At 31.9% G+C, this 27,861-nt stretch overlaps 4 protein-coding genes across 5 annotated transcripts; 3 read left to right on the forward strand and 1 right to left on the reverse strand.

The window, feature by feature from the left end:
• Positions 1-1,861: 1,861 nt before the first annotated feature.
• Positions 1,862-3,592, forward strand: LOC144572092 (putative germin-like protein 2-1). The gene is made up of 2 exons (XM_078321493.1): positions 1,862-1,979; positions 3,039-3,592. Exons 1-2 carry the CDS (start codon positions 1,862-1,864, stop codon positions 3,590-3,592), a joined length of 672 nt encoding a protein of 223 aa, XP_078177619.1.
• Positions 3,593-11,233: 7,641 nt separating this feature from the next.
• LOC144572087 (putative germin-like protein 2-1) lies at positions 11,234-13,399 on the forward strand. The gene is made up of 2 exons (XM_078321484.1): positions 11,234-11,351; positions 12,846-13,399. The coding sequence occupies exons 1-2, from the start codon at positions 11,234-11,236 to the stop codon at positions 13,397-13,399; spliced, it is 672 nt and encodes a 223-aa protein (XP_078177610.1).
• A 2,862-nt stretch (positions 13,400-16,261) lies between these two features.
• On the forward strand, positions 16,262-19,895 carry LOC144572716 (myosin-2 heavy chain-like protein). Its single transcript, XM_078322386.1, has 5 exons — positions 16,262-16,419; positions 17,073-17,231; positions 17,805-17,977; positions 18,347-19,475; positions 19,633-19,895. Exons 1-5 carry the CDS (start codon positions 16,336-16,338, stop codon positions 19,684-19,686), a joined length of 1,599 nt encoding a protein of 532 aa, XP_078178512.1. The 5' UTR covers positions 16,262-16,335; the 3' UTR covers positions 19,687-19,895.
• Positions 19,896-20,970: 1,075 nt separating this feature from the next.
• Positions 20,971-23,810, reverse strand: LOC144572334 (uncharacterized). 2 transcript variants are annotated; one of them, XM_078321870.1, is made up of 3 exons: positions 23,495-23,810; positions 23,014-23,216; positions 20,971-21,576 (listed from the first exon to the last, which is right to left on the reverse strand). In XM_078321870.1, the coding sequence occupies exons 2-3, from the start codon at positions 23,092-23,094 to the stop codon at positions 21,160-21,162; spliced, it is 498 nt and encodes a 165-aa protein (XP_078177996.1). In that variant the 5' UTR covers positions 23,095-23,216; positions 23,495-23,810; the 3' UTR covers positions 20,971-21,159. The 2 variants fall into 2 exon arrangements, with proteins under 2 accessions (XP_078177996.1, XP_078177997.1); XM_078321871.1 differs by lacking the exon at positions 23,495-23,810 and adding an exon at positions 23,370-23,483.
• Between the last annotated feature and the right edge of the window lie 4,051 nt (positions 23,811-27,861).

The raw sequence follows: 27,861 nt of genomic DNA on the forward strand, positions 1-27,861 counted from the left end.
CAAGTGGTGGATCCGGCTCATGATATGATGCTGGAGTGGTTCATTGGCAAAGAAGATGAAGAATGATGCTGCTTTCTTTTATTATCACATTCATTTGTTGTACTCAATCTCTTGAGTTTCTCTTCAAGAGATGGATGTAGAATGTGGTATATTCCCCTATATATATTTTGGATGCCTGTGTGCAACAATAAACACTTGGACTTTGTTGCTTCTTTAGTCTCTATGGATGCCAGTAGGTACCTGTTAGGAATGTTGTTTGACTCTATGGACTGAACTCTAGTCATATCGTATAGGGAGACTTTGTAAGTTACCGGTTTCAAATATATGGAACGGGCTTTTGCCTTAAAAAAAAAAAAAAAAAAAAAAAACTGGTGGATCAGATCACATCAAACGACTCCTTAAAATTCACTACTTGATTCAATCTGATCCGTTTGCTTTACATCAGACATATATAAAACACGAAGTCCAATCATATAAACCCCTCTACAAATCATAATTTAGTATAGTTAATGATAGAAGTCTCAGTCTCTTTTGTGCAAAAACAAGGTTCATTTGACTGGTATTAAAATCGAGAGACTTAAATCCAATCATTTTATATAAGAAAATGTGTTCGGAAGCACAGTATAAGAAACTTAGAATTTCATAATCATTAACATGCTAGATGAATTCAAAGTTAAAGCATTTTCCGCTGGAGATGCGTTTGGAACATTTTTTTTCCCTTCATTGGGAGTAATGAACAAGCATTAATGGAAAATTAAAAAAATTCACTGGACGTTATATGCTTGCTATGATAATTATATGACTTGAAATTTGGTTGTAATTGATAAGAAAATTTAATAGAAGATCGAAACTCGCGGTTTTGTTGAAGTTGGAATCTTGTGTGGTCCATGTATATTATTGTATACTGCGATTCTAAGAATCTTTTGTGGTCCATTCACCAAAATAATATATGATTCTTGCAATATAAGGCCTCAACAAATGAGGCCCTATTTGTGGGCTTTTTCCTTTTAACCTAACGTCTTTTAGCCCAAGTGCGTTGCGTAAATTCTGAACCGTCGGCAATATTTAGAGAGTACAATTTACACAAGATCCATTAAAAGAGGAAACTACAAATCGGAGCAAGGATGAACTCTACTGATTAGATGGTCTCAGTCAGATCTGAACTGTCGACAGGGGCGGAAGCTAGTATAGTTTATGGGTGGCTAAGTAAATTCTATGGCTTTAAAAAAATTTGATCAGGTATATAGAAATTTTACTAATTTTTTATTTTATATATATTAGTCCCCTATATAAGAATACAAGAAATTTAAAAGACTCATATATAAGGATAACATATTCCTTCATTTGCTTTGTTTTTCCAATTTACGATAGTCCCATGATCAATGTACATATTTCTAATTATAGTAAACATATAAGGTTGGAGTCTAGTTGAGCAATTACATGTACTTGAATAACGAAAACAATTATATAATAATAAGTCAATAACGGAAATAACAATAACATCAATGACAACACTAACAACTATGCCAACAAAACAATAACGAAATCAACTTCTTTGAACAACAACAATAAGTTAATGGCAATTGCAAGTATCTATAATTAGTAACTTTAAATAACAGAAGTACTAATTAATGACTCATTGTTTTGAACATATCACTAATTACTTGCACAAAATATGTATTTTTTTTTTGCCTTACAACAGCCTTTCCAAATGTAATTCATAACACCTAAAATTATCTTTCTTTCCTACAAATAGGGAACTTCTCAACCGAAGCGATGTCATATATAAATATTCATACAACATCCAATTACTGCAGCAATTGATTGTACAAACACAAAACTAATTCACTATAAGAGAGACATGGCTCCTTCCTATACAATTTTCCTATTGGCTTTCTTTGCCTCTCTCTCTTGCCATGCAATCGCATTCGACCCAAGTCCATTGCAAGACTTTTGTGTTGCTGACAAGCACTCTCAAGGTACATATTTCATTTACCACACATTCTTCTTTATAGTATAAATTTAGACCAAATAATTTATTCCATTGATTGTTTTGACTTTTAAACCGTCATGTTGGTGTTTCAATAAAATAGAGCTTTAATAAATAATATGACATCTATCTAAATAACATTTTACCATTGAAACCACTGTTATCAAAATCGGACCAGACCAGCCGGTTCGGCCGGAATAAACCAGAAAAATACAGGTTTACGGTTTGGTTTGCTATTTGGACCGGACATGCAATAGAACTGGATATATTTAATTAAACCGACCGATTTTATATAAAAAAAACCTGAGAAAAAAAATGGTTTTGTATTGGTTTTGTGTCCATTGTCATCTATTTCAAATTTTGAATGAAAATGAACAACTTTTGAGGAAAAATGAAGCAACTTTTTAGGAGAAAAAGTGGAATATAATATGCATTATTCTATGACTAACTCCGTGTAGTCATTTATGTTTTGTAACATACTTTTGTAAACAATTATATGTTTGAGAATAATTCAACATTTGTTGCAATATTATCTTTAATAAATCAAATATTAATTCTAATATGGATCATTAGAAGTTCACTTGATAAAAAAATCAAAGAATTTCTATGTAGTTATTCAATTTATTTATGAAGTATAAAACTATAAAATTTCTTTGATGAAAAAAAAATATTTCATGATATTTTATTTAATTATTTTACTAATTCTAAGAATAAGTTCTTACATTTGAGCTACAATAAATATATTATTTTCTAACAAAAAAAATATTATTTCTAATATATAAATTTATTTTTATAATACATTGTTAATATGTATATTGCAAAATTTTATTACATAAAACATAATAATTTATAATAATAATAATTATATCTTATAAATAAATATGCAAGTATTTAAAAAATCAACAGTCAAACCGGTTGAACCATCGGTCCGACCAGTGAACCATCAAATTGGAGCTTTACCGAGTCAACGTTCGGTCCGATTATGATAACATTGATTGAAACACCAATTAGATTATTTATTCATTTATATTTCTTTGTGAGCATGTAGTGCTTGTGAATGGTTTTGCCTGCAAAAATCCAGATGATGTTAATCCAGAAGACTTTCTATTCTCTGGTCTTGACAAATCTGGCTATATTAGTCCGGATCTCGGGTCAAATGTGACTCTAGTCGATGTTCATAAGCTTGTCAGCCTCAACACACTCGGCATCTCAGTTGCTCGTCTTGACCTGGCACCCAACAGTGGCCTTGTCCCACCACACATTCACCCTAGGGCAACCGAAGTGATTACCGTTTTGCAGGGTACCCTCTACGTTGGATTTGTGACATCAGCCCCTAATTTCAAGCTCATTGCTAAGGTTCTAAACAAGGGTGATGTGTTTGTTTTTCCTATTGGACTCATACACTTCCAATATAACATTGGTCGAGTTCCAGTTGTTGCATTTGCGGGACTGAGCAGCCAAAATCCCGGTGTAATCCCCGTGGCAAAGGCTGTTTTTGGTTCAAACCCTCCTATTTCAGATGACGCTCTTGCTAAGGCGTTTAAGCTCGATAAAGACATTATTGACAGACTTCAATCTGAATTCTGGACAGCAACTAATTGATGATTTAATTTTGCTATATATACACATGCATTTATTCCAATCAATATATTTGTTATCAGATGATTAATTGTTGTCAACAAGCAAGCAAATATTTTTGTGCTGATACAACTAAATTGGGCTCTTGGGATTCAAAGGACCGACTTACATCTTGCGTTTATGATCATGTTGCAAGGAGCAGAATAAAAGATCCAACTAAATTTTAATGAAATAATGTGATATATATCCTCAAATTTTCTTAATTAGTTTAAGATAATTTTAACTTAGATCAATTTTTATGATACATATCGAACATACCGTGCACCATGATACAACACGTGACTTAATATCAAAGGTTAAGTCCAAAAGTTAATTTCATTAAATATGTTAAATTATTCGTAAATGATAATCCAGATTTTACCAAGTAAAATTCTAAGTACCATCCTTTTCCATTTTGATAAAAAGAAAAAAAAAACTGAAAATTTTGATAATATTCGTTGGTTTTATTTATTTTTTCTATTTTTTTTATTAATTTCAAAAGTTATACAGAGTTGCAAGTAGAACACTTAAAAAATAGTAATAAATAATTAAAATAGAGAAGATCATGACAAATAGGTAAAAATCGAGACAGTAAATGCAAAGTCAACTGTAAAAAAACTTCAAGTTTAAAAAAATACAAAAAATGACATGTGAAAGATTGATTTGCATTATCTGATTGCATTTGGTTCACTTCAATTTGAGCCGCGTCTGGTTTTAATGGAGTCCATCGACAGATTCAAAAGTAGGTTGAGACTCCTGCATGAATGACCTTAAGATATGGCGCCAAAATTTAATCATCAATGCTATATTTTTCATTCAAATATTATGGCTTAAATTTTTTTACACTGTTCATTTTTTAGTAAATGGGAAATATGACCAAGTCGTTCACCTTTGTTTATTTTATTTTATTTTTTATTTGAAAGAAAAATGGAGTTCACGCCTCCAAATTCATTGATAGAGATATTATAAATGTCAATTTTACAAAAGAAAAAAGTTTTAACAAAATAAAGAAAAATAAATAACTGCAATTGGATCTTTTAACGATTTGTCTTATCGGTGATATCTATCTTGCATTGGAACAAACCAATCCCTAAAATCTTGCATAATCTCAATTTTAATCACATTCAATGATCTTTATCCTCTCTTTTATTATTAATATATACTCTCTAGCATTTTTTGTATGTCAAGGTATTTGAGGACTTATTAATTTTTCGTTTATATTATTGAATTGCTACATAATAATGAATCTGATGTTTCCATACCCTTGCTGTAAGTGTTGTATTGTGGCTCAAAAGAAGCCAGTATAGAACATAAATTGTAGATTTTCAATTAAATTTTTTTTTTTATTTTACTTCAATATTTTATCAAATAATTCTATTTGAAAATTATTGTTAGAACATAATCTTCTGCCTTGAGATCTATCAAGTGCTTGAAGCAGTTGAAGATTTTATATTGAAAATAAACTCACTAAATTAGTATGATGCTCACATGCTCTGCTTGTTAGTTTAGTCACAAAAAAGTGGGTTTACAAAAGGCAGTTTCGTTCGATAGCTCATATTGTTTTGCTAACTCGTGATGTAGAAAATGTTTCCAACAGAGCAATTGAGAATAAGAAAACTGAATATTGATAACAAAATACTGGGATGTATATTTTGCAGACCATTCGAATACTGACGTAGCATTCTATCAACTCTTAAGAGAAGCATCCTTGGCCGAAATTTTTAAATACACCATTTCCCAAAAAAAGATAAATAAAAAAAATCACTTTTTTTGAAAAATTCAAATTTTGACGTGAATGTATCCCTAAAATGCAGCTCCATTTACTGAGAACCCATCTAAAGGATGCAGATCATTAATAGAGTCCTCATCGTAGATGCGGTCCCGTTTTTTCTTTTCAAATTTGAAGTTTGAGATGTGGTGTAATTGCCTAATTGGGTTTAGAGTCCACATCCCTAAAGTTCGCATTGACCAGGAATGAAGAAACAACAATTTCCTTGCTGCTGCTCATTATTTTTCTTTTTAAATTACTTAAGTCTTTTACTCACAAAAACCCACAATTTACTTTTACTTTTAACATCTCATTATTTTGTTTTATCAGGACACGACTCTGTGGGACCCAAAGAGCCCAAGGAACTGGCTCACTTTCAACAAGCTGAAAAAAAAAAATCGAAGTATAAATGCGAATTTTAGGGATGCGGATCTTAACATCAAACTTCAAATTTGAAAAAAAAAGGGGACGCCTCTAGGAATGCAAACACCATTAATGGTCTGCATCTCTTAGATGTGATCCCAGTAAATAGAATTCACATCCTCTCTAATACCTAATAAGAGAATCTTTTACAATTACTAGATCTAAACTGCTCTTTTTATCTTGGCACAAATCTCAAAGCCCAAAAATACTGTCCCCTATGGTGACCCGAATCCCAAACTAGTTGAGATTTAATCTCAAACTGTAAAGTGAGGATAATCCTTTGCAATACCTGAGAGGATACAAACTCCAGTAAATGAGACCGCATTTTAGGGATGTTGTTGTGTCAAAATTCGAATTTTTCAAAAATGGTGACTTTTTGGTTTATTTTTCTTTTAAAATAGTATTTTTAAAAATTTCAGCTTCCTAAGGGCATGTAAATAATTTTCTTTTATCAATATATTGCTAGCTGACTACTTATCAATAGTCAACTGACCTTAAAAAAAATCAATTACACAGTAAAAATATGTCATAAATAAGTGAGATTATGGTAATAAGCATATTATGGATGACCCGTGTTATGAATCTATATTATTAATTTAAATTTCAAACACTCAATCCAAACTATTAATATAATCTCCATATAAAAATGTATTTGGAGACTGAATTTTACATTTTTTTTCTAGAATTATCTTACTATATTTTTGGATAGGTAGAAAATCCCATGATCTAAATTTTTTAAAATAATAATTTTCTATCTAAACAATTGTAAAACTATTCTAAAAAAATGAATAATTCAATCTCCATGTACATTTTCATTTGAAAATCACGTTTGACACTTCAGTTTAAAAATTAAAAATAGAAGCATGCATGAATCAATAACACATGATTAATCTATAATATGCATATTATCAAAGCCCCCCTCTTCATAATTACTTAATTGCAATACATAGAATACAAAATAATAAAAAAGCTTTGAATATTTGGGATATATACAAAATGTTGTCAAGATGTTACTATAAAATGGTGTAATTGAATCCCTCAAATATATATATATATATATATATATATATATAGAGCTAGGCTACGGTGAGTTGCGAAGTAAAGCAACTATTTTACTTTACGCTCATATTTTGCGATTTTAAAGTTCAAAACGTCGATCCGAACCGTTCATCTTGTTCTTCATATTGAAATGTACTTGGAGACAAAATTTTACATTTTTTGGAATTTTTTTACTATTTATTAAGCAATTTTGAAAGTCGCTGATCTGATGGTCCAGAAAATTTTACTGTTTTTTACTGTTCACAGCAAAACAGCAATTTTCAAAAATGCTTAATAAATATTAAAAAAATTCCAAAAAATGTAAAATTTGGTCTCCAAGCACATTTCAATATGGATTAAACATTTAACGGTTCGGATCAGTCGTTTGGACTTTCAAAATAAAAATACGGCGTGAAGTAGAAACGCGTTTTACTTCGCAACTCACCGTAGCCCACCTCTATATATATATATATATATATATATATATATAGTTATAGTTATACGTACAAAATGGGATTGAATGACTCCAACTTTTGTTTTATTGTACTAGTATATTTATGTAGTAATTTTAATGTTACTCAAGTATATTCGTCAAACTATATATTTTTATATATTTTAATGTTACAAAAGTATATTATTACTTAGTTCTAGTTATCTGATCTAATGAAAAATGGGCCACAAAAATTCTGATGATGACAATTGATGGCAATATATATAGAAGAATAAGCATGTACAAGAATATTTTTGTTTTGTTTTTGAGAAATCAACTATTATAATCTGAAAAAAAATAGATACTTACACACAAAATGAATTTCTTACACGGGTTCTTGAAAATAATCAATTATCTGTATTACATCATCAGCATAGAATTAATTCCTCCAACTTGGTTATTTTTTTTCCACAATATAATCTCTATTACATTAACACATATCACTAAAAGGCATGCATGGCACTAGATATAGTATCTTATAGATAATGGCGAGGTTTTTAATTCTTTTCGGTCCGATCAACAAAAAGCAAACTCCAGAAATCACGAAGAAGACCGAAAACGCCCAAAAAGTGCAAGCCGTCTCATTAGCTCATGTAGCGTTTGTCATGCAAAAAGCCGTCACAAGCAGAGCAACATATAATGGAATTACGAATGACAGAAGCAATGGATTTTTGAGATTATTATATACCAATTCAAAGAAGTAGAGAAGCAGTGCAATAGCTGTGAGAAACAGAACCTCGCCGAATCAGTTTTTGAGATTATTGCATGCTTCGACTTCCGCATTTGAGGAAACATTATCACCTCTGCTTAAGTAATTATGTACTAGTTTAATATGATCACAATTAAGGTAATTGATATTAACCTGTTCAGATAAATTTGATATTGTTGATACAGATATATAGGAGCTACTTACGTTGTAGTTACGGTGATGTTGATGTTGGAACCATGAACGTGACTGCTTCCAACTGTCTCTTTATCCATGAGAGGAGCAGGTTTAACACTTTGGTCTTTGGGAGAAGCAAATTAATTAAAGAGCAATTGAGTTGAATTAATGGTTTATTTTGGCGGAAGTGAATGTATTATATATATATATAAAGGCTTGAGTGCTATGGATAGCATAGAGGGCTACGGGGCTACGGTGCTACGGCTCAATATTTGAGTTTTCAAAATCCTAACGGTCAATCCGAACCGTTCATCTTGTTCTCCATATTAATATGTGTTTGGAGACCAAATTTTACATTTTTTGAAAATTTTTTACTATTTTTTTAGATAAGTAGAAAATCAAATATCTAAAAAATAAGAATCTTGTCCTTATTTAATTTATTGAAACAAAATAGGTTTATAGATGAAACCTGTTACAAAAACACTGTTTTGTTCAACTTAGTTAAACCAAATAAAAAATGAAACAAGTAAAAGAGAAAATCCCAAGAATATGTAAGAAGGACACAAAAACTGCAAATTTGAAAATTTGAAAACTCTTCTCTTCCCCTATGAGTGGAGAAAATTCTATTGATCTTGAACCTCTGTAATTAACTCTCGCATCTCTTTAAAGTAATCTCTAAAAATTCTAGCACAACGCTTTCTCCAACATATGAACATCGCCAATAACAATACTTCTTTGGATTTGAAATCCCTATTTTTCTGCACAATCCAATGGTGTGCTCTCTCTTCATTAAGTTCCCTTTGCCAATTTCTTACTGGTAGATGAAATGTGCCAGTAAGAGTTGTGCAGACTGTCAACGAGAAAGAGCATGTAGAGAATAAATGTGTAATTGATTTATCGCTAGCTCTGCATAGTACACACATACTAGGTAAACTTCATCCCTTCTTTTGCAAATTTTCCGCCATCAGTATCTTCTCATGATATGCCAACCAAGCAAACACCTTGATTCTTGGAGACACTTTCATTTTCCACACCTTGTGAATCAGAATGGTACTGCCTGCTTCCCCTTTCAATCCTCGATACATGGATTTTAATGATAATTATTTTGTATTTGTTAAGGACCATTCTATTTCATCTTGCACTGTTGACAAAGGAGGTTGATTACGAAGAATACTCTGTAACTGTTGAAGTTGTTCCAGTAATGCACCTTGCTGTACCGTCAGGTTATGATACAAATATTTGCAAAATTTTGATGAAATGCTTGTTGTATTGAAAAAATAGGAAAACGGCGCACAATCAAAGTAAAAAAGGAAACCGATTAAAAGATAAGAAACCTTTTTCTTAAGATAGGAAAATTCAACATAAAAAGAAGAAGATAAAACTAGCGCTCCCTTTGACAATTTAATTTTTCATATATTTAGACGCATATCTCTGCTTCTTCAGGAGAACCTAATTTAGTAATTAATCACTCTTCATTACTATTCCTTATGTATAATATATCAAATTAATTTATTCTTCAATTACTTGATTTCTCAACACCTTTTCCCTTTCTTTAATTACTTAATTTCTCAACCACTTGCGGAGAAGAAAAAGAATACTTATAATTATAGCATTAACTTTTCCAATATTCTAAAGTTTGATTTAATTACCCACTATTTAACTTGTCATTAACTAATTTGTGATGAAGATTAATTTTAGTATTTTACTTACATATTAAATCGCTAATATGATAAAAAAATATTCATATATATATATTTTTTATAAACATGTCATCTATTGGTGTTAGTTATTTATTATATCTTTTATAAAATAAAAAAGTGAAGGATTAAATTATCTTGTGTTATATATATATTTTGGCTTTTATTAAAATATCTGGTGCAAATCAGATTGTAATCAAGCTGTATTTAATATTTAGCAATTTAAACGGCTAATTGTAGATTAGAAAATAACAACGGCTAGTTAGCATATATAAGCATATGTTATCCTTGTAAATGACAATTCAATCAATACAAAATCAATTCATTTTACATAGTCCTTTGCACAAGGATAGTTACCTATGCAAAAGTGTCCTACAAAATAAGGATTTTGGTATGTTTTTACTGGAAAGTAAGCCCCCCCCCCCCAAAAAAAAAAAAAGAGGGAAAAAGAAGAAGAAATGAACCTCTAAACACCAAATTAATCTCATAAAAAACAAAATAGTTAAGAACCAAATATGCATGGAGGAAAATTATGTGATTCTGGTGGCCGGTGTACCGGTGTCAATACTGAAACGGTACAAAAACGCAAGATCTCATAGGAAACGCTTGGGGAGACAAAAATAGCATATCCACTGTATTTTTTTTTTTTTTCAATTATTGAGCTCAGAAGAATTGATAACTCCGCTCAATTTATTCCAATCCATGTAATTCGAATTGTAGTACTGAATACTGACTACTAAATAGTTTCCTAAAATTATTTATTGCGTGTATGTATAAATTATGGAAAACATATAAGATTTATATAAATATAAATTAAGAAAAAAATTAGTACAATAACGATAGTCCCATGATCATGTACATAGTCATTTCTAATTATAGTGAACTTATAAGGTTGGAGTCTAGTTGAGCAATTACTTGTACTTGAATAACGAAAGCAATCATATAATAATAAGTCAATAACGGAAATAACAATAACATCAATGACAGCACTAACAACTATGCCAACAAAACAATAACGAAATCAAAACAACAACAATAAGTTAATGGCAATTGCAAGTATCTATAATTAGTAACTTTAAATAACAGAAGTACTAATTAATGACTCATTGTTTTGAACATATCACCAATTACTTGCACAAAATATGTATTTTTTTTTGCCTTACAACAGCCTTTCCAAATGTAATTCCTAACACCTAAAATTATCTTTCTTTCCTACAAATAGGGAACTTCTCAACCGGAGCGATGTCATATATAAATATTCATACAACATCCAATTATTGCAGCAATTGATTGTACAAACACAAAACTAATTCACTATAAGAGAGACATGGCTCCTTCCTATACAATTTTCCTATTGGCTTTCTTTGCCTCTCTCTCTTGCCATGCAATCGCATTCGACCCAAGTCCATTGCAAGACTTTTGTGTTGCTGACAAGCACTCTCAAGGTACATATTTCATTTACCACACATTCTTCTTTATAGTATAAATTTAGACCAAATAGTTTATTCCATTGATTGTTTCAACTTTTAAACCGCCATGTTGGTGTTTTATTTTAGCTTTGATAAATAATATAACATCTATCTAAATAACATTTTACCATTGAAACCACTGTTATCAAAATCGGACCAAACCAGCCGGTTCGGCCGGAATAAATCGGAAAAATACAGGTTTACGGTTTGGTTTGCTATTTGGACCGGATATATTTAATTAAACCGGCCGATTTTATATAAAAAACCGAAGAAAAAAAAACTGGTTTTGTATTGGTTTTGTGTCCACTGTCATCTATTTTCAATTTTGAATAAAAATGAACAACTTTTGAGGAAAAAAGAAGCAACTTTTTAGGAGAAAAAGTGGAATATAATATGCATTATTCTGTGGCTAATTCTGTGTAGTCATTTATGTTTTGTAACATACTTTTGTAAATAATTATGTGTTTGAGAATAATTCAACATTTGTTGCAATATTTTATTTTTATAAATAAAATGTTAATTCTAATATGGATCATTAGTAGTTCACTTGATCAAAAAACCAAAGAATTTCTATGATGAAAAATAATATGGATCATTAGAAGTTCACTTGATCATTAGAAGTTATTCAATTTATTTATGAAGTATAAAACTATAAAATTTCTTTGATGAAAAAAAATATTTCATGATATTTTATTTAATTATTTTACTAATTCTAAGAATAAGTTCTTACATTTGAGCTACAATAAATATATGAGTGAGTCTATGGTACTATGCATATCACGGGTTGTTACCGTGCTACGGTTCTATATTCGAGTTTTCAAATCCTAACGGTCGATCCGAACCGTTCATCTTGTTCTCCATATTAATATGTGTTTGGATACCAAATTTTACATTTTTTAAAAATTTTTTACTATTTTTTTAGATATTTAGAAAATCACTTGATCTGAAAATTCTGGACCATCCAAAAACAGTGATTTTCAATAAATCTAAAAAAATAGTAAAAAAATTTCAAAAAATGTAAAATTTGGTCTCCAAACACATATTAATATGGAGGACAAGATAAACGGTTCGGATCGACCGTTAGGATTTGAAAACTTGAATATAAAGCCGTAGCACGGTGCCAAATCGTAATATGCATAGTACTATAGACTCACTCTAAATATATTATTTTCTAACAAAAAATTATTATTTCTGATATATAAATTTATTTTTATAGTACATTGTTAATATGTATATTGCAAAATTTTATTACATAAAACATAATTATTTATAATAATAATAATAAGTATATCTTATAAATAAATATGCAAGTATTTAAAAAATCAGCAATCAAACAGGTTGAACAATCGGTCTGACCAGTGAACCAACAAACCTGAGCTTTACCTGGTCAACGTCCGGTCCGATTCTGATAACATTGATTGAAACACCAATTAGATTATTTATTCATTATATTTCTTTGTGAGCATGCAGTGCTTGTGAATGGTTTTGCCTGCAAAAATCCAGATGATGTGAATCCAGAAGACTTTCTATTCTCTGGTCTTGACAAACCTGGCTACATTAGTCCGGATCTTGGGTCAAATGTGACTCTAGTCGATGTTCATAAGCTTGTTAGCCTCAACACACTCGGCATCTCAGTTGCTCGTCTTGATTTGGCACCCAACGGTGGCCTTGTCCCACCACACATTCACCCTAGGGCAACCGAAGTGATTACCGTTTTGCAGGGTACCCTCTACGTTGGATTTGTGACATCAGCCCCTAATTTCAAGCTCATTGCTAAGGTTCTAAACAAGGGTGATGTGTTTGTTTTTCCTATTGGACTCATACACTTCCAATATAACATTGGTCGAGTTCCAGTTGTTGCATTTGCGGGACTGAGCAGCCAAAATCCCGATGTAATCCCCGTGGCAAAGGCTGTTTTTGGTTCAAACCCTCCTATTTCAGATGACGCTCTTGCTAAGGCGTTTAAGCTCGATAAAGACATTATTGACAGACTTCAATCTGAATTCTGGACAGCAACTAATTGATGGTTTAGTTTTGCTATATATGCACATGCATTTATTCCAATCAATATATTTGTTATCAGATGATTAATTGTTGTCAACAAGCAAGCAAATATTTTTGTGCTGATCCAACTAAATTGGGCTCTTGGGATTCAAAGGACCGACTTACATCTTGCGTTTATGACCATGTTGCAAGGAGCAGAATAAAAGATCCAACTAAATTTTAATGAAAAAATGTGATATATATGCTCAAATTTTCTTAATTAGTTTAAGATAATTTTAACGTAGATCAATTTTTATGATACATATCGAACATACCGTGCACCATGATACAACACGTGACTTAATGTCAAAGGTTAAGTCCAAAAGTTAATTTTATTAAATATGCTAAATTATTCGTAAATGATAATCCAGATTTTACCAAGTAAAATTCTAAGTACCATCTTGATAAAAAAGATAGAAACTATGAAATTTTTTATAATATTCGTTAATTTAATTTAATTTTTTCTATTAATTTCAAAAGTTATACAGAGTTGCAGTTAAACACTTTAGGGTAAGTTCGGATAAAACAAGGAGTAGAGCAAGAATAGAGCTAATTTTACATTTTTGATATTTAGAAAATCACTTGATCTGAAAATTCTGGACCATTCAAAAACAGTGATTTTCAATAAATCTAAAAAAAATAGTAAAAAAATTTCAAAAAATGTAAAATTTGGTCTCCAAACACATATTAATATGGAGAACAAGATGAACGGTTCGGATCGACCGTTAGGATTTGAAAATTCAAATATAGAGCCGTAGCACGGTGCCAAATCGTAATATGCATAGTACCATAGACTCACTCCTATAAAATATCTATTCAGTTTCACATAATTGCCATATTATTGTAGATTCCGCTATGTATCCCGCAAATATCATTTGTGCAAACATTTAAGGGAACATATACTATTTACTCTGTAGCAACCTCAATTTAGTTTACCAAAATTGTTGTTTTCTGTCTTAATAGTCTTTCTTTCTACTTTTATATTATGTTTCAGTGAACTTCTTTTAAAAAAGTTCAAATTTCAAAATTGAGAATTCTTCTTTGGCTTGCTGCTAACTATTTTACACTTCCCTGGACTCTCCTAATATATGTCAATTGCAAAGAAAACAAATAGAAAAATTGAATAGGAGGGAGCCATATCTCTCTTATTGTGAGTTAGTTGTATGTAATGGCACAATCAATTGTTGTAGTAATCGATTAATGCTGTATGGATATTTTTATATGACAGTGATTCGGTTGAGAAGTTTCCTATTTGTAAGGAAGAAAAAACAACTTTAGGTGTTAGGTGTCACATCTGAAAGGTGGTTCTGAAAAGCAAGGCAAAAAAAATTATAGTTACATTTTCGTTAAATAATTGATGACATGTTAAAAGATAATGAGTTCATTTGGTACTTCTTTGGTTCAAAGTTACTAATTATGGATAATTGTTGTTGCCATCAAGGCATCACCTTATTGCTGTTTAGAGAAGTTGATTTAATTGTTGTTGTTCTGTTGACACAGTTGCCAGCTAGTGTTGTCATTGATTTTTTGTTTTGCTTTGGAGAATAGCCCTTAGGCATAGTGTTGTCATTGATGTTATTATTATTTCTGCTATTGACTTGTTGTTGTATAATTGTTTTCGTTATTCAAGTACAAGCAATTTTTCAAACTAGATTTCAACCCTAGTAAAAACTGTAGTTGGAGAAGTATGTATACAAGATCATGGGGACTATCATTATTGTACTAATGGTTTCAGTAAATTCAATCTATAGTAAAGTAAAGAATGACAATGATTTCAGTAAAGATAATATAAACTATAAATAATGATCGTCGCAGATCCTCTGTTGCACAGTGCACGTAGCATTCCTCTCGTAAGCAGACATGGTACAAACAAATTATTAATCATTATATAGAGAATAATAACAATAGATTAATGAAAAACTAATCTAGTTTTAAAAAAATTTCCATCTTAAACTATTATATTCAAGATGTACCTCAAATACTAAAACAAAAGTATTGCTAAAATAATTAATAAAATAATGAAAGTGACAATTAATTACAAGTAAGAATTTAATTCTTACTAAGAAGTTCTTAGTAATAATTACATTCTTAGTAAGGAGAATATCATATTAATGGCTTAAATATTTTTTAACTTCTTATCGACTGGTTGGTATTAACATGCAACCAATTGGATTCAGCAATCACCTAATTAGGGTTAGTTGCCGATCAATTGGACTTGACGGTAATTTGATGTTCAAGACATCGTTCCACTGCTAGATCGCTTCAAGAGATTTAAAGGTCTATCTTGATTCTTCATATCAAAGTTTTAAATAGCATTTATCGCGTCATAGTGGACTGGTTAAAAAAAAGAGCGCTATGTCCAAATAACGCCGCTATAGCACGGAATAGCGCCGCTATAGTACGGAATAGCGTCATAACTTTTATGATCCGAAAATGCTATAGCACTCTATTTAGAACCTTGCTTCAGATTAATTTAGATTTTAGAAGTTATCTAAATTTTGAGAACGTTGTACTAATACTACTTTATTAAGAATCACGAGCATCGCGTTACCTGTGATAACTGTGGCAGTAAATACGCACTTACCCGCAGGCCGCAAGAATTCGTATCTCTCAGCTAACTCAAATTTTGAGTTTAGATCTGGACAATTCGATTTAAATCCTCACGAATATTAATGAACCCCGTGCATACAAGTGTGGGGTGTACTGGCCCAGATTCTGATTGGACGGTCCGGATCTAAACACAAATGGTGTGTTATTGCAGAGGATCGTCTCGGGGAACAGCGTAATCGTATATTAAGATCGTAACGGCTATTTGTCACTTTTCAAATTTATTCTATGTTTGCTCTCTCCATTTCTAACGAATACCTCTCCTCTCTCTCTCTCTCGTATATTTTGTGGGAATTCTAAACTAGTGTTCATGGATTCTCCAATTTCCGAGGAGAAGAGCCCGTCACCGTCAGATCTTGGGGCCTCCGTTAAAACTAGTGGAAGTGGGAGAAAGGTATTGCGTTTTTTCAATTAATTTTCTTGATTGCCAGCGGTAAAAGGGGAATATTGTCCATCAATGATAGAATTTAGTCACGTAATTATGCAATTTTGATGATTTATGTTCGAATTTATTAACCTCTAGCAGTAATTTGGAAACCCTGATCACTTAGGGTTTCGCCAATCTAACTTCTATACCAACTATTTCACGAGTTCTTGACTACCAGTTTAAAATCTCATAATATTACTTCATGGTTGAAATTATGGTTGTATTCTCTTTTTTTTTTATAGTGATACCGTAATTGTTCAAAACAATAGCCTCTTATGGGAATCTGGTAGGAATTTTCCTCATTCTTCGAGTCAAACACAAATCTAGGTTTAGGAATAAAATCTCTCACTTGCCCCCCCCCCCCCCCCCCCAGCTCAAGTAAAAAATTCCAAGATCTTCAATTAGCTTCCTTGAAGAGAGATTGAAAAAGTGTAAAAACTTCAAATTTCATTATTCCAATGATCATACAATTTATTCCCAGCATCAAGTGTCAGCAAACAAAAATTAGGTATGACAAACTTCCCCTAGAGAAGGCCATTTTGTTTGGTTATAATTCACTATTGCACTTCATGCTAAAAAAATTGATCAAATCTGGAGTGACAAGTGACTTTTCCTTTCAGAATAGCGAATTGAAAGATAAGAACTCAAAATGGGGAATGAGTCCGTTGTACAAAAGTTCACAAATAAAGAAGCGCACTAGAAGAAATGGCTCACCTGTTTACTGGTTCCCTCCTAAAAAGAATGATTCATATCTAAAGAGGAAGATCAAGCATCTCCAGGTTTTGCTCGCTTAATCTGCTAATTTTCATATTTATTTACTATATGGCAGTACAAATAGCTTACATAATAGCTCTTGTAATAAACATGAATGCACCGCAAATGTACCAGTCCTGTCTTTATGCATAGTAAGTAACTGAATGTAATGTTTGTTGTCGTATGATCACTGTTATTACAATTTATTTTACTGCTAAGTACATTAACTTTTGTTTAATTGTAATTTAGTTAGTTTGGTACAGCACGTAGTAATTAAAAGCTTCTGTTTCTGCAATTTCTTGTATGTCCTCAAATTACGTCAAGAGCATCTCTAATACCACCTCTCCCAGATCTTCAAAAGATGACCAAACTGCATTCACTGCCTTCTAATTAAATGGGGAAACAGGGAGTAGTTTTGGTAACTTCTAAAGAAATTAGAAGAGGATATATGGTGATATTTTTCCTGTTCCCATTCATTTAGGTATAGGAGATATTTGTCATGTAGATAAGAAAATTGTATTTTAATTTTTAATGGAATTACTGCACCTAATAAAACTTTTACTTTTTAATTAATATATATATCTGAACAATTTGTGTAGGAGGCTGGTGGCATGAATTTGTCCCTTGACGAGACACTTGAGAATTCAAATTTGCACTACACAAGAATGACGAGAGAAAAGATTGCAGCCCAAGAGGCAGCTAGAAATGCCATGGAGGCCCGTAAATTGGCCATGGTGGAGGCCTCTTGGTGCCGCATCCTCAAAGCAGCCAGGTGAAAGTATTCCTCTACTCTTAGTACTTGTCAGGTTGATACCAAAACCATGTAGAATATTTAATGCCAGCACTTATTTAAGTGCTTTGAACAATGTCAGCACGAGTACTGGTACAGCTACTGATCAGGTTGAACCCTAACTTCTGAAATATCTCAGTTCGTGGTTGTCACTTGTCAGCTGCCTAAGCCTACCTATTAATTATGAATAACAGTGCTCGTAGCAGTTTACACTCAAATTGTTTGTTGGTATCAGTATTGGTACCTTTCAGAAATTAAACATGATATTGTTCAAGTTCCAATACCAGAAACCTCCAATTGCCATTACATATTGTCATTACACATCAATCAATTCTCTTTTTCTATATACAGAATAAAAAGCATTGAGGCTGAAATGGAGCTTGAAAAGGCCACAAAAGTGGCTACGGAGGCCTTTGAATCAGCCCGAGAAATGGGTGTGATGATGTACGATCTGCCCGACCCAACCCGAAAAATAGCAGGTCCTACAAACAATCATCAACCTGGCCAGACACCAATCTATCATGAATTTGAAACAACCTCTTCTCAGATGGGGAGCAAATCCACATATAAAATTACTGCTTCATTAGAAACAGCATTTGAGGTTGACCGACAGGTGGCAACTGCAGTAAAGAGGGCACTTTTACAGATCACAGTCAAGGAGTCCAAGGAGCTTCTTTGGAAAATCAGTCAGAACCCAGAGGACAATGAAACGGGTACAAGCTTATCAGAGGTGGAATTTGAACCCGGTATGGTGGATACAATACTTGTGAGGCTCAAAGGGTTAAAAGAAGATGAGATTGCTTCTTTGGCTGAGATAGTGGCCACGCGTGGTTTAAATGCAGCCTTGTCAGAGGTGGATGCTGCTAGGTTAAGTATAGATGAGAGGTACAAACTGGGTACAAGGTTTAATGAATGTGATATGAGGAAGAAAGAGGTGGATGTGCAAGCAGTGCCAAGTCTAGACAAGTTTTTGGTGAAGCACGTGTCCAAGCTCGAAAAAGAAATAGAAGAAGCAAAGAAAAACCGAGGATCTGCAGTTGGTGAAAACAGGGTATTGGGTTCTGACACAGTAGTGGATTCTGTACCCGGTTTAGGTAGTATCCTTATCAAGCGCATGTCAAAATTGGAAAGGGAGGTGTACGAGGCCAAGAGCAATTCTTTTACCAGTACCGCCAATCCTCTATCAGAAAAGGATTTAAATGTGAATGACAATAAAGAAGTGTCACGTAATACTTTGGTCAAAAAGAGAAATGAGGATGTGGGCTCACAACCAGGCTTGGGAGAAATTTTATTGAAGCACAAATCGAAAAAAGAGAGAGCTAAATTGAGCGCTTGTTTCACCGAACAGAACGTAGAAGAATCCAAAAATCAAATCGAGGATAGGAGGAAAGCAAGAGAAAGAGAATTGATGGAAGCATGGGGAGGTTTGAGCTTGGCAAATTCAATGCGGCCTCGTCTCTCAAGGATTGAAAGAGAAAAGGTATGAAGTGTAGATATAAGTTAAATTCTATTGTACTTGTGAAGTGTAAGGATGTATCAATTAATAGATAACCCAACAAAATTTGAGAATACTGATGACAGGTTTTAGGTGCCCTCAATTATTTTTAATATTTTGTTGTTGTTGTTGACAATTTTAGGTGGCATGGAGGAAGGAGCAGCAGAAGCAGGGTGCTATGGGGGCTCTCCAATAGCTATTATTCTAATTTTGTTCATATTTATCTTTCTCAAATTCTTTAATGTTTAGAATCAGTATTTGTACCAAAATAAACATTGCTGTTCAATATAAGTCGAATAACAAAGTAGCAAACTGTAATGCTACTAAAAAAATGCTTTAGACCTTTCTTTTCATAGTTTCGACTTTATCTAAGAGCATTCAATATGAAGGAAAATTTTAATAATTGCCATGACAGTTGGTAAATTCCTATTAATAATCAAGATTAGTTTAACTATCAATAGACAAAAGGTAGATAATATACCTGAGAAGATTGTCGATTCAGGGCCATTTATTCTCCCTGCTTTTTTGTTCTTATTTTTTAATGTGCAACAAGTAGATAATGGAAACGTGCTGAGTGTAATTACTTTTTTAAATTTTGAACTGCATTATGATTGAACCTCATTACTTTTAATGTTGGGTTTATTCTGATGATAATTGATCAGAGCTTATTTTGTGATGTTAAAAAGAACAAAAATGATCAGAGCTTCCAAAAGATTCAGTACATCACAAAATACGAAAGTTTATCATCTGAGTTGTACATTTCCATCAATATAGAGGGATCATTGTCAACTTGTATTTATTTTGTGTAACTTGTATATTCATAAATTTAGAGGGATCATAGTCAAATCTCTGGAAGGGGCATTCAAAAGTTTCTCCATTTCTCTTCTCAAATCACAATTGTTTCTTAAAATCAGCTTGGAGCCTTTTGTCTTCTTTTTGCCCCTGAAATTTGTAAAGACTTTATGTTTCTTAAAAAAAAATGATAGATAAAATAATTAGAAACTCTTTCTCACTCGCACTTGCAACTTTCACGAAAAAAGCTGAAAACTTTAGAGTTGCTTGATTGGGCTTAATAATCGGCCCATACTTTAGAATGTTTTCAATCTCCGTTAGAAGGAAAAAGACTACTGACTTACTGAGCGTAAAGAAGTCAAAAAAACAAGCAAAAAGGGTATGGGAATGGGATGGAAGAACCTTTTTCCTTTTAGACGCATGCATGTCTTTTTTCTTCTTCTTTTTCATCTTTCAACTCTCTCACAAAGATGTTGGTTATTTTCAAGACACTATAATATATAGTTGACTATTTGTTTTTAACAAAAATTACTTTTGATTACTTCTTTCCGTCATTTGTAATGTCAAAGCATGGGCGTGCATAATCTATTTCTCTGCAAATATTAATTTTTCGCGGAAATTTCATTCATTGTGCTGCATGTTTGCATCGTATATGGATCAAAATTATGACAACTAGATAACAAAATTATTTGATACTAAACATCAACCATTACCAAATTAGCAATTAAAAGAGATGCTAAGCTTGCCAGATTGCAGGCTTTTTTCATTCTTACCATGAACAAAGGAAAAACAATAAAAAAGAAAAACTCAAACTAAAAGCACTAAAACTAAAACACCACAAGAAACAACATTAATTAGTACACTAGAAACTATCCTATCATGTCATTCTAAGGCTCAAGCATTGCACAAACCAAGGCGGGTTCTTTATCTCGTCAAACGACCGCACCATGACATGATCTGTGACAGGATGCGGGACCCACTCATGGTTTATGGGTCCACCAGATTCAGTTGAAGAAGAAGAAAAACTACCGCCTGAGTCAGATGCCAGAGGCGTGCCTTCTCTTTTCTTTCTGGGACAGCCGATAGCAAGTGTAAGCTCGAGCTCTGTTTCGTTTTCATCTTGGGTACTCACTATATATTCATCAGCTGGAAGTTGAAGGTTTAATGCTCGGCGCGGTCTGATATGGTGATTCGGGGGTGACATGGAGCTCCTTTGCCTTTTAAGCTCCTTGGTGGACTTCACATCTCTCATTAGTTGTTTTTGGATTCTGTATAGGCGGTGAAGCTCATGAACCTAAATTAAGAGGCACAAGCAAAATTATGAGAATAGTCAAATGAACCTGTGATGTGAAATCTATAAAGTACTGAATGAAATTGTACCCTTGCAAAAAAGGGGGAGAAAAAAAAAACGTATCCTGAGTGAAATGCCTCTTAATATTTTTTTACGTGTTCTCTATTTCCAAAGAGTACAATAATATTCTTACAATACTAAATTTTAATATGTATGATATGCTTCTTTTCCAGTATAGTACTAAATATCCCTAACTGGTCCCTACTCCCTCCTCACTATGTTGATTGAGAGAGCAAAAAAATAGAAGATTGACAAGTAGCCAAGGACATTTCCAAAGAACAAAAGGAAAAGATATGACACTTTCAGTATTTAAAAATTACTTTGTCTCGAAACTAGGTGTGAAGAAGTGCTTTTGCTGCGTACTATTAAATTTTTCTGTAACTAGTGTGAAATAAAGTGACTTTTGTTACGAAGCTTGTCTAAAACTCAGTTGTATACTTGTATTGTCTGTCACAAGACTTCCAAGTTCCAAAGAGCATTCTTCTTTTTTGAAAAAGATTTACTTAGTTTGATTTTTCAATTGAGTTTAATGCTGGTTCAATTATTCAAAGCAAACATTTAAGTTATTCATTCTTAATTATTTACATAAGAATATTGTCAAACTTCTGTATGTTTATCTTAACTTGAATATCTTAACTTGAATATTTACAATGCTCATGCAGCCCTTTTTCCAAGCCAAAGCCAAATTATTAGGAGTGATAACGGAGCGGATGGTGGTACCCATAACCATATCCTTTCTAATATTTTGAATAAGGATACGGATTGAATATCAGCCGAATATGGAATACGGATCGGATCGGATATTTATTAAAATAATATAAAAATGTATTAAAAAATACTGAAATTCATAATATTTATCTAGTTATAATGGTAAATAACAATATTTTTTTCATAATATATATTAAAAATATATGATATATATCTACTAATTAGATATAGATAATTGAGACGTAAAACCATATCAGTATTCATATACACACGGATATTCAGATATCCACATCTAATTTTTTGAATACGGATCGGATATTATCTATACCGTTTTCAGCCCTACAAATTATGCATCAGGAAGAGTGAGAAATTTAACTATAATGAAAATGGGGCGTACTAACATTTGTTTCATTACATGTACAGCATAACATTTTCTAACCTCTTGTTTCTCTGTCCAAATGGCAATCTAATTAAAATTTCCTTATAGTTTGTTTGTTGAAAACCCAAACTATGATATGAAATTGAGGGAGGAAGTTTTTACGCTTGTCAAGTCAGAGAAATGAAAGGTTGGGTGCTTCATGCGACAAAAAAGAATAAAATAATAAGATTCATATGTGGTTTTATTTTATTTGTAAAAAGTTTAAGCACTTAATTTTTAGAAAAGAAAGATACCTGTTGTCTGAAGGTTTCTTCATGCTTGATCATGGCCATCTTCATGAGTTCCTTATCACACTGCTTCAGGAAATGCTCCATCTTGAATTTCAATTCAAATATTTCAATTTGTGGAATATATCTCTGTTTCTCAGCTTGTTTCCTCCTGTATAATTAAAGGCTGATTGAATATTGTCGACACAACACCCTCAATTTGATCTTATCTGCATATAATAGAACTTGAAGTCGTCAGTAACAAATAAGAAATTCGAAAGCAATGCTAATGCTTTGAAAAATTCTCAGAAAATAACTTCTTAAAATGAAAGGAGGAGAAAATAAAGCAAGAAAAACAATTCCAAGGTGTCTTAATGGCACACCTATTCTAACTGAGATACTCTGAAATACGCTATCATTTACGCATCATCACAAGAGAATAACCATTATATTCTCATCATATATCAGCCAGAAAGAAGGATACATGCAAAATGTAACTCAATCTCACCTTGGTTTATTATCTCCTTTTAATGAAAAGGTTCACTTTCTTCTCTCTAGTGGTTTCTCTAGTGCTTTGGAGAAAGAAACAAGAAAGCTAATGCTTGCTCTCTACAACACACACAATTCTCAAACGGAGTACCCCGCATTTAAATCAGTTCCAACCCCTCTCTAGAAAGAATATAATATTTGGCTCCTTTTGTGCATGCCAAACAAGAATCACAGTAGGGTCAGCCAATAGGACATAAGTTGAGAATAGAGAAGGGGCAAAAAGATGCCCCACGCAGAGCAGACAATGTACAGAGCTGTTTTTTTTTTTTTTTTTTCACAGGTAACAAAAGGATACTTGCTTTATTAGGTTTTATGTTAATTAAATAGGGTAACTAAGAGGGTAGTATTGGATAATAATGGAGCACAATTCTGACAGCTTAACCAGCTGCCATCATAGTCTCACATGTGCTCCCTAATTCTCCTATCATTAGACATTAAATTCTCACCCCTTTCAAAATGAATGTACATATACATCACATAAATGATTCCAATAATAATACCTTACGTAAAGTATGTACTTAGTTGTTGCTTGTTTGTTGTTTCTTTGTTTCACATGTGGTGTATTTAGGTAATTAGAATGAATATATTATTAATCTATATTGGTCCAATGAAAGAGAAAAATAAAATAAATGGGACCAGAATATTGACCTACCATATCATGTGAGAATTGAATCAATCTGATTATTTGAAGGTCTGATTTGGAATGTTTGGAATTAGAAACTAACCAGAGAAGCAAGAATAACTGAACCCGACAGAACAAAATGCAAAGGTAGTCATATGCTCTTATGTCATATCAGTAGCTTTGACCGCTTTTTGATTTTATGACGATGTCATTGGACCCAAATTTAAGGCTCTTGATCGGACCCATTACAGTGGTCCATGCCCATACCGGATCTGTTTATACTTTATAGTCTGGCCAGATCGTTCCTGCTTTAAATTTTAAAAACCTTAAATTGTTAATAAATAGAATTTATTGGGCCCGGTTGTTGTTTTTTCTGCAGCTAGAATACAATAAAATATAACGGTTTGATTGATACCATACTGAAAATTTACATTTTTTTTTTGTTAGTTTGGCTATGGTAATATTCATATTAGTGACCCACACAGTGAAATGATCTATGTTTCTATTTTTAAAGTTCTAACAGTCTATTCAAATAAATTAGACATGATATACCATTTTCATATGGAAATGTATTCGGAAACCAACCTTTTTATATTTTTTTTATATTTTAAATCAAGTGATTTTCTACTTATTTAAAAAAGGTTCAAAAATTCTAAATACGTGTAATATAGGACTGCTGCCAATATTAAATCATTGCGAGGTATACATGTACGATCCCCAACTATTTCGTAAAAATCAGTACCATTTCACAGTATCTTAGTTAATTATAATTCCGTGCTCATTTACTATTAATCATGTCATATTTGTAAAATCTATAAAGGGTATTGGAAGCGGCATGCCTGGTAAAAACGGGTGAAAGATTCAGATTCAAATTTCTTATACCTTGTATTCAAGGGTGATGATATTGACACTACTGATATCTTTATTAACACAACACTAGAGGTGCTACTTTTACCCGATTACCTGGATCCGATCCGGAACTGACCCGGATCCGATTAATTTGGATAGGGTATGGTTTAAAAAATATAACCGATTAAATTATGGGTATGGGTACAAAATTAATAATTTAATATCCGACCCGGATCCGAACCGGAACCGATACTGTAATGGGTAGGATATGGGTATCATTTAATTATCCGACCCATAACCAGACCCGACCCGATACCCGTATAAATACTTGATAAAATATATATTAATAACTCTGTATCAAGTTTTTGTCTTAGATAATATATTTCAGCTGAGCTATAATTTGATAAAACTTAACCAAATTTATGCTACTGTTTTACACTACCCTTTAATTACATCCTTAACTAGCCCTTTAATTAGGCCCTTTAATTTTTGTTCTATATTATACACATGTGACACATGACACATGATTGTCAAATTTATTCTTCCATAACCAGCTTATTTTATACCTTTTTTCTTCTATTACATTCAATTCATATATTTTTTTGAATTATAGAAAAGTAAATCATCATCTCTATTATTTTACTTTCTAAAAATTATATCTCCTCCATCCTCCTGAATTCAAAAGCTATTAACAAAAAACTGAATTCAATATTTTTTGTTACACCATGAGTACTCCAAACAACCAACAACCAACTAATAATTTAGAGTTATTATTTTTATTTTTCTATGTAGCATGATATATTTTATTATTTATAAACATGATTAATAGTATAATTTTTATTTTGCAGTAGTTTTTAATTTATATTGTAATGATTTATTATATGAGATGTTTAAGAAATTATAATTATATTTAAATGTAAATAATTTCTCGAATAGTTTCGAGTTGTGACCTATACCCACTCTGGATCCGGAACCGCCCCGTATCCGAACCGGACCCGATAATCCACAAACAAGTTACGGGTATCTATTTACCCGGAACCGAAAGACTGGACCCGAAATATCTACGGGTAGATAGGTATCCGGATCCGGACCCGACCCGATTTGAAACAAATAAGTATATGGATCGAAATTTGGACCCTAACACTTTTAGGGTCCGGGTCCAAATATAATAGTATCCGGACCGACCCGACCCGATAGCACCTCTACACAACACTATCTAAATATTTTAATATATAGTCAAATTTATCCTTCATTAACTACGTCCTTAAAAACTGTATCTCTCATTCATTATTATAAGATTTTGTTTCCTTAATTTTTTTAGAAACTAAAATATTTTTTCTCCCACATACATTAAAGTATGGTTCTCTTTCTTTCAAAGTTAAATCTATAAATTAAATAAATATTTGATAATATTCCTTATTTATATATATTTCATCACATTTTAATATTTTTAAATATATTACAAGAATGAAAGTTTTTATTATATTATTGAAATAATATCAATATATACATTTATATTACCCAACTCCACAAGCATCTACTTAAAGAAAAGAAAAAAGTTATTTTGGCAAAATATTTTTTTTGTTGAAAATAAATCTATCGGTACTAATTGTATTTGTATATAAATTTGATAAATATTATTTTTTTCCAGACTAGATCTTTTTAATTATTTTCTATTGGATATATCAATTATTATATTTTGTATACATAAAAAAACTCATTTGGTATAATGAGACCGAAAAATCAAGAAAAATGCGAAACATTTGATATATCCTTTAGATGAAGATTTAATGCACTACGTTGTAATATTTTGAAAATTTGTGTTATAATTAAACTTTTTAATTTGTGAAACAATTACTTTGTTATCAGGGATGAATATATATACAAATTTTTTATTTTTTTTGTTTTTTGGAGTGTGGTGAGGGGAGAGGATATTTGTACTGCCTATTCTTTATCTGATAAACAATGCTTCAATTCAGATAATAGAAGGTTATTAAAAAAAATCAGTTTGTTTTAGAAAAAAAAGAGAGAAGAAGATGCAAAACAAATTAAGAACCTTCTAAGAGCTTGATAAATAATAATAGAATCGTTGATAGCTCCAATCTGTTGTTTTTTTTTTGTTTTTTTTCTCTCTATGAAGAAGATAAACATATTTAGAAAGTATTTTGAAAGATATATACATTAAAAAGTTTACTATTTAAGGGAGAAAAAAGAAGTAATTGCTTAACGAAGAAGGGAAATTTTGTCTATCAGATAAAAAAATTGAATTGTGTTGTGTTAGTAACAAATTTTATAGTGTTAATATCAGTTTTTTGTCGTCGATAAAATTGGGAATATTTAACTCAATCCATTTCGTCCGATTCATTCGAAGTCGTGTTGTTTAGGCATAAAATTATTAAATTAGGTACCTTGTTATGGGATGCAACCTTCCAAAATTAAGTTTAAAATAAAATAATCAATGGACCCGCCAGGAACAAAATCATACATTTTAAGAGGTACATTTAAAGTACTTTATTAAACAGAGCTGGTTTAAGTTAAGCCTTATTATCACTGAAAACAAGCAAATAACAATAATGCAAGAGGGAAATGGGGCACATGGGGTTGTGTGCATTATTGACATAATAATACAAATCTACCCGTTACTTAGGGAAGAGAAAAGGTTTCATTGTCTTCGGCCTTTATACCTGACAAAGCTTACCTCGGGTTTGGATCCTGTACAAAGTTTGTATGCGTCATAAATGAAAAGGGTTTTTTACATTTGTTCTTGGATTTATCAAAGTCTAAACAATGTAGCCTGCCGTGTGTTCCTAGTGCTTTAAATGCGGTGGTTCTTGGAACCATAATGACAAATGAAT

This window comes from Carex rostrata, chromosome 20, assembly GCF_964058835.1.
Source record: "Carex rostrata chromosome 20, lpCarRost1.2, whole genome shotgun sequence".
Taxonomy (NCBI): domain Eukaryota; kingdom Viridiplantae; phylum Streptophyta; class Magnoliopsida; order Poales; family Cyperaceae; genus Carex; species Carex rostrata.

Coding starts and splice junctions, on each gene's coding strand:
- LOC144572092 (XM_078321493.1), top strand. CDS start 1,862: ATGGCTCCTTCCTATACAATTTTCCTATTGGCTTTCTTTGCCTCTCTC. Junction 1,980..3,038: donor TGCTGACAAGCACTCTCAAG/GTACATATTTCA, acceptor GTGAGCATGTAG/TGCTTGTGAATGGTTTTGCC.
- LOC144572716 (XM_078322386.1), top strand. CDS start 16,336: ATGGATTCTCCAATTTCCGAGGAGAAGAGCCCGTCACCGTCAGATCTT. Junction 16,420..17,072: donor CTAGTGGAAGTGGGAGAAAG/GTATTGCGTTTT, acceptor TTTTCCTTTCAG/AATAGCGAATTGAAAGATAA. Junction 17,232..17,804: donor GGAAGATCAAGCATCTCCAG/GTTTTGCTCGCT, acceptor CAATTTGTGTAG/GAGGCTGGTGGCATGAATTT.
- LOC144572334 (XM_078321870.1), bottom strand. CDS start 23,094: ATGGAGCATTTCCTGAAGCAGTGTGATAAGGAACTCATGAAGATGGCC. Junction 21,577..23,013: donor AAGAAACCTTCAGACAACAG/GTATCTTTCTTT, acceptor CTCTTAATTTAG/GTTCATGAGCTTCACCGCCT.
- LOC144572087 (XM_078321484.1), top strand. CDS start 11,234: ATGGCTCCTTCCTATACAATTTTCCTATTGGCTTTCTTTGCCTCTCTC. Junction 11,352..12,845: donor TGCTGACAAGCACTCTCAAG/GTACATATTTCA, acceptor GTGAGCATGCAG/TGCTTGTGAATGGTTTTGCC.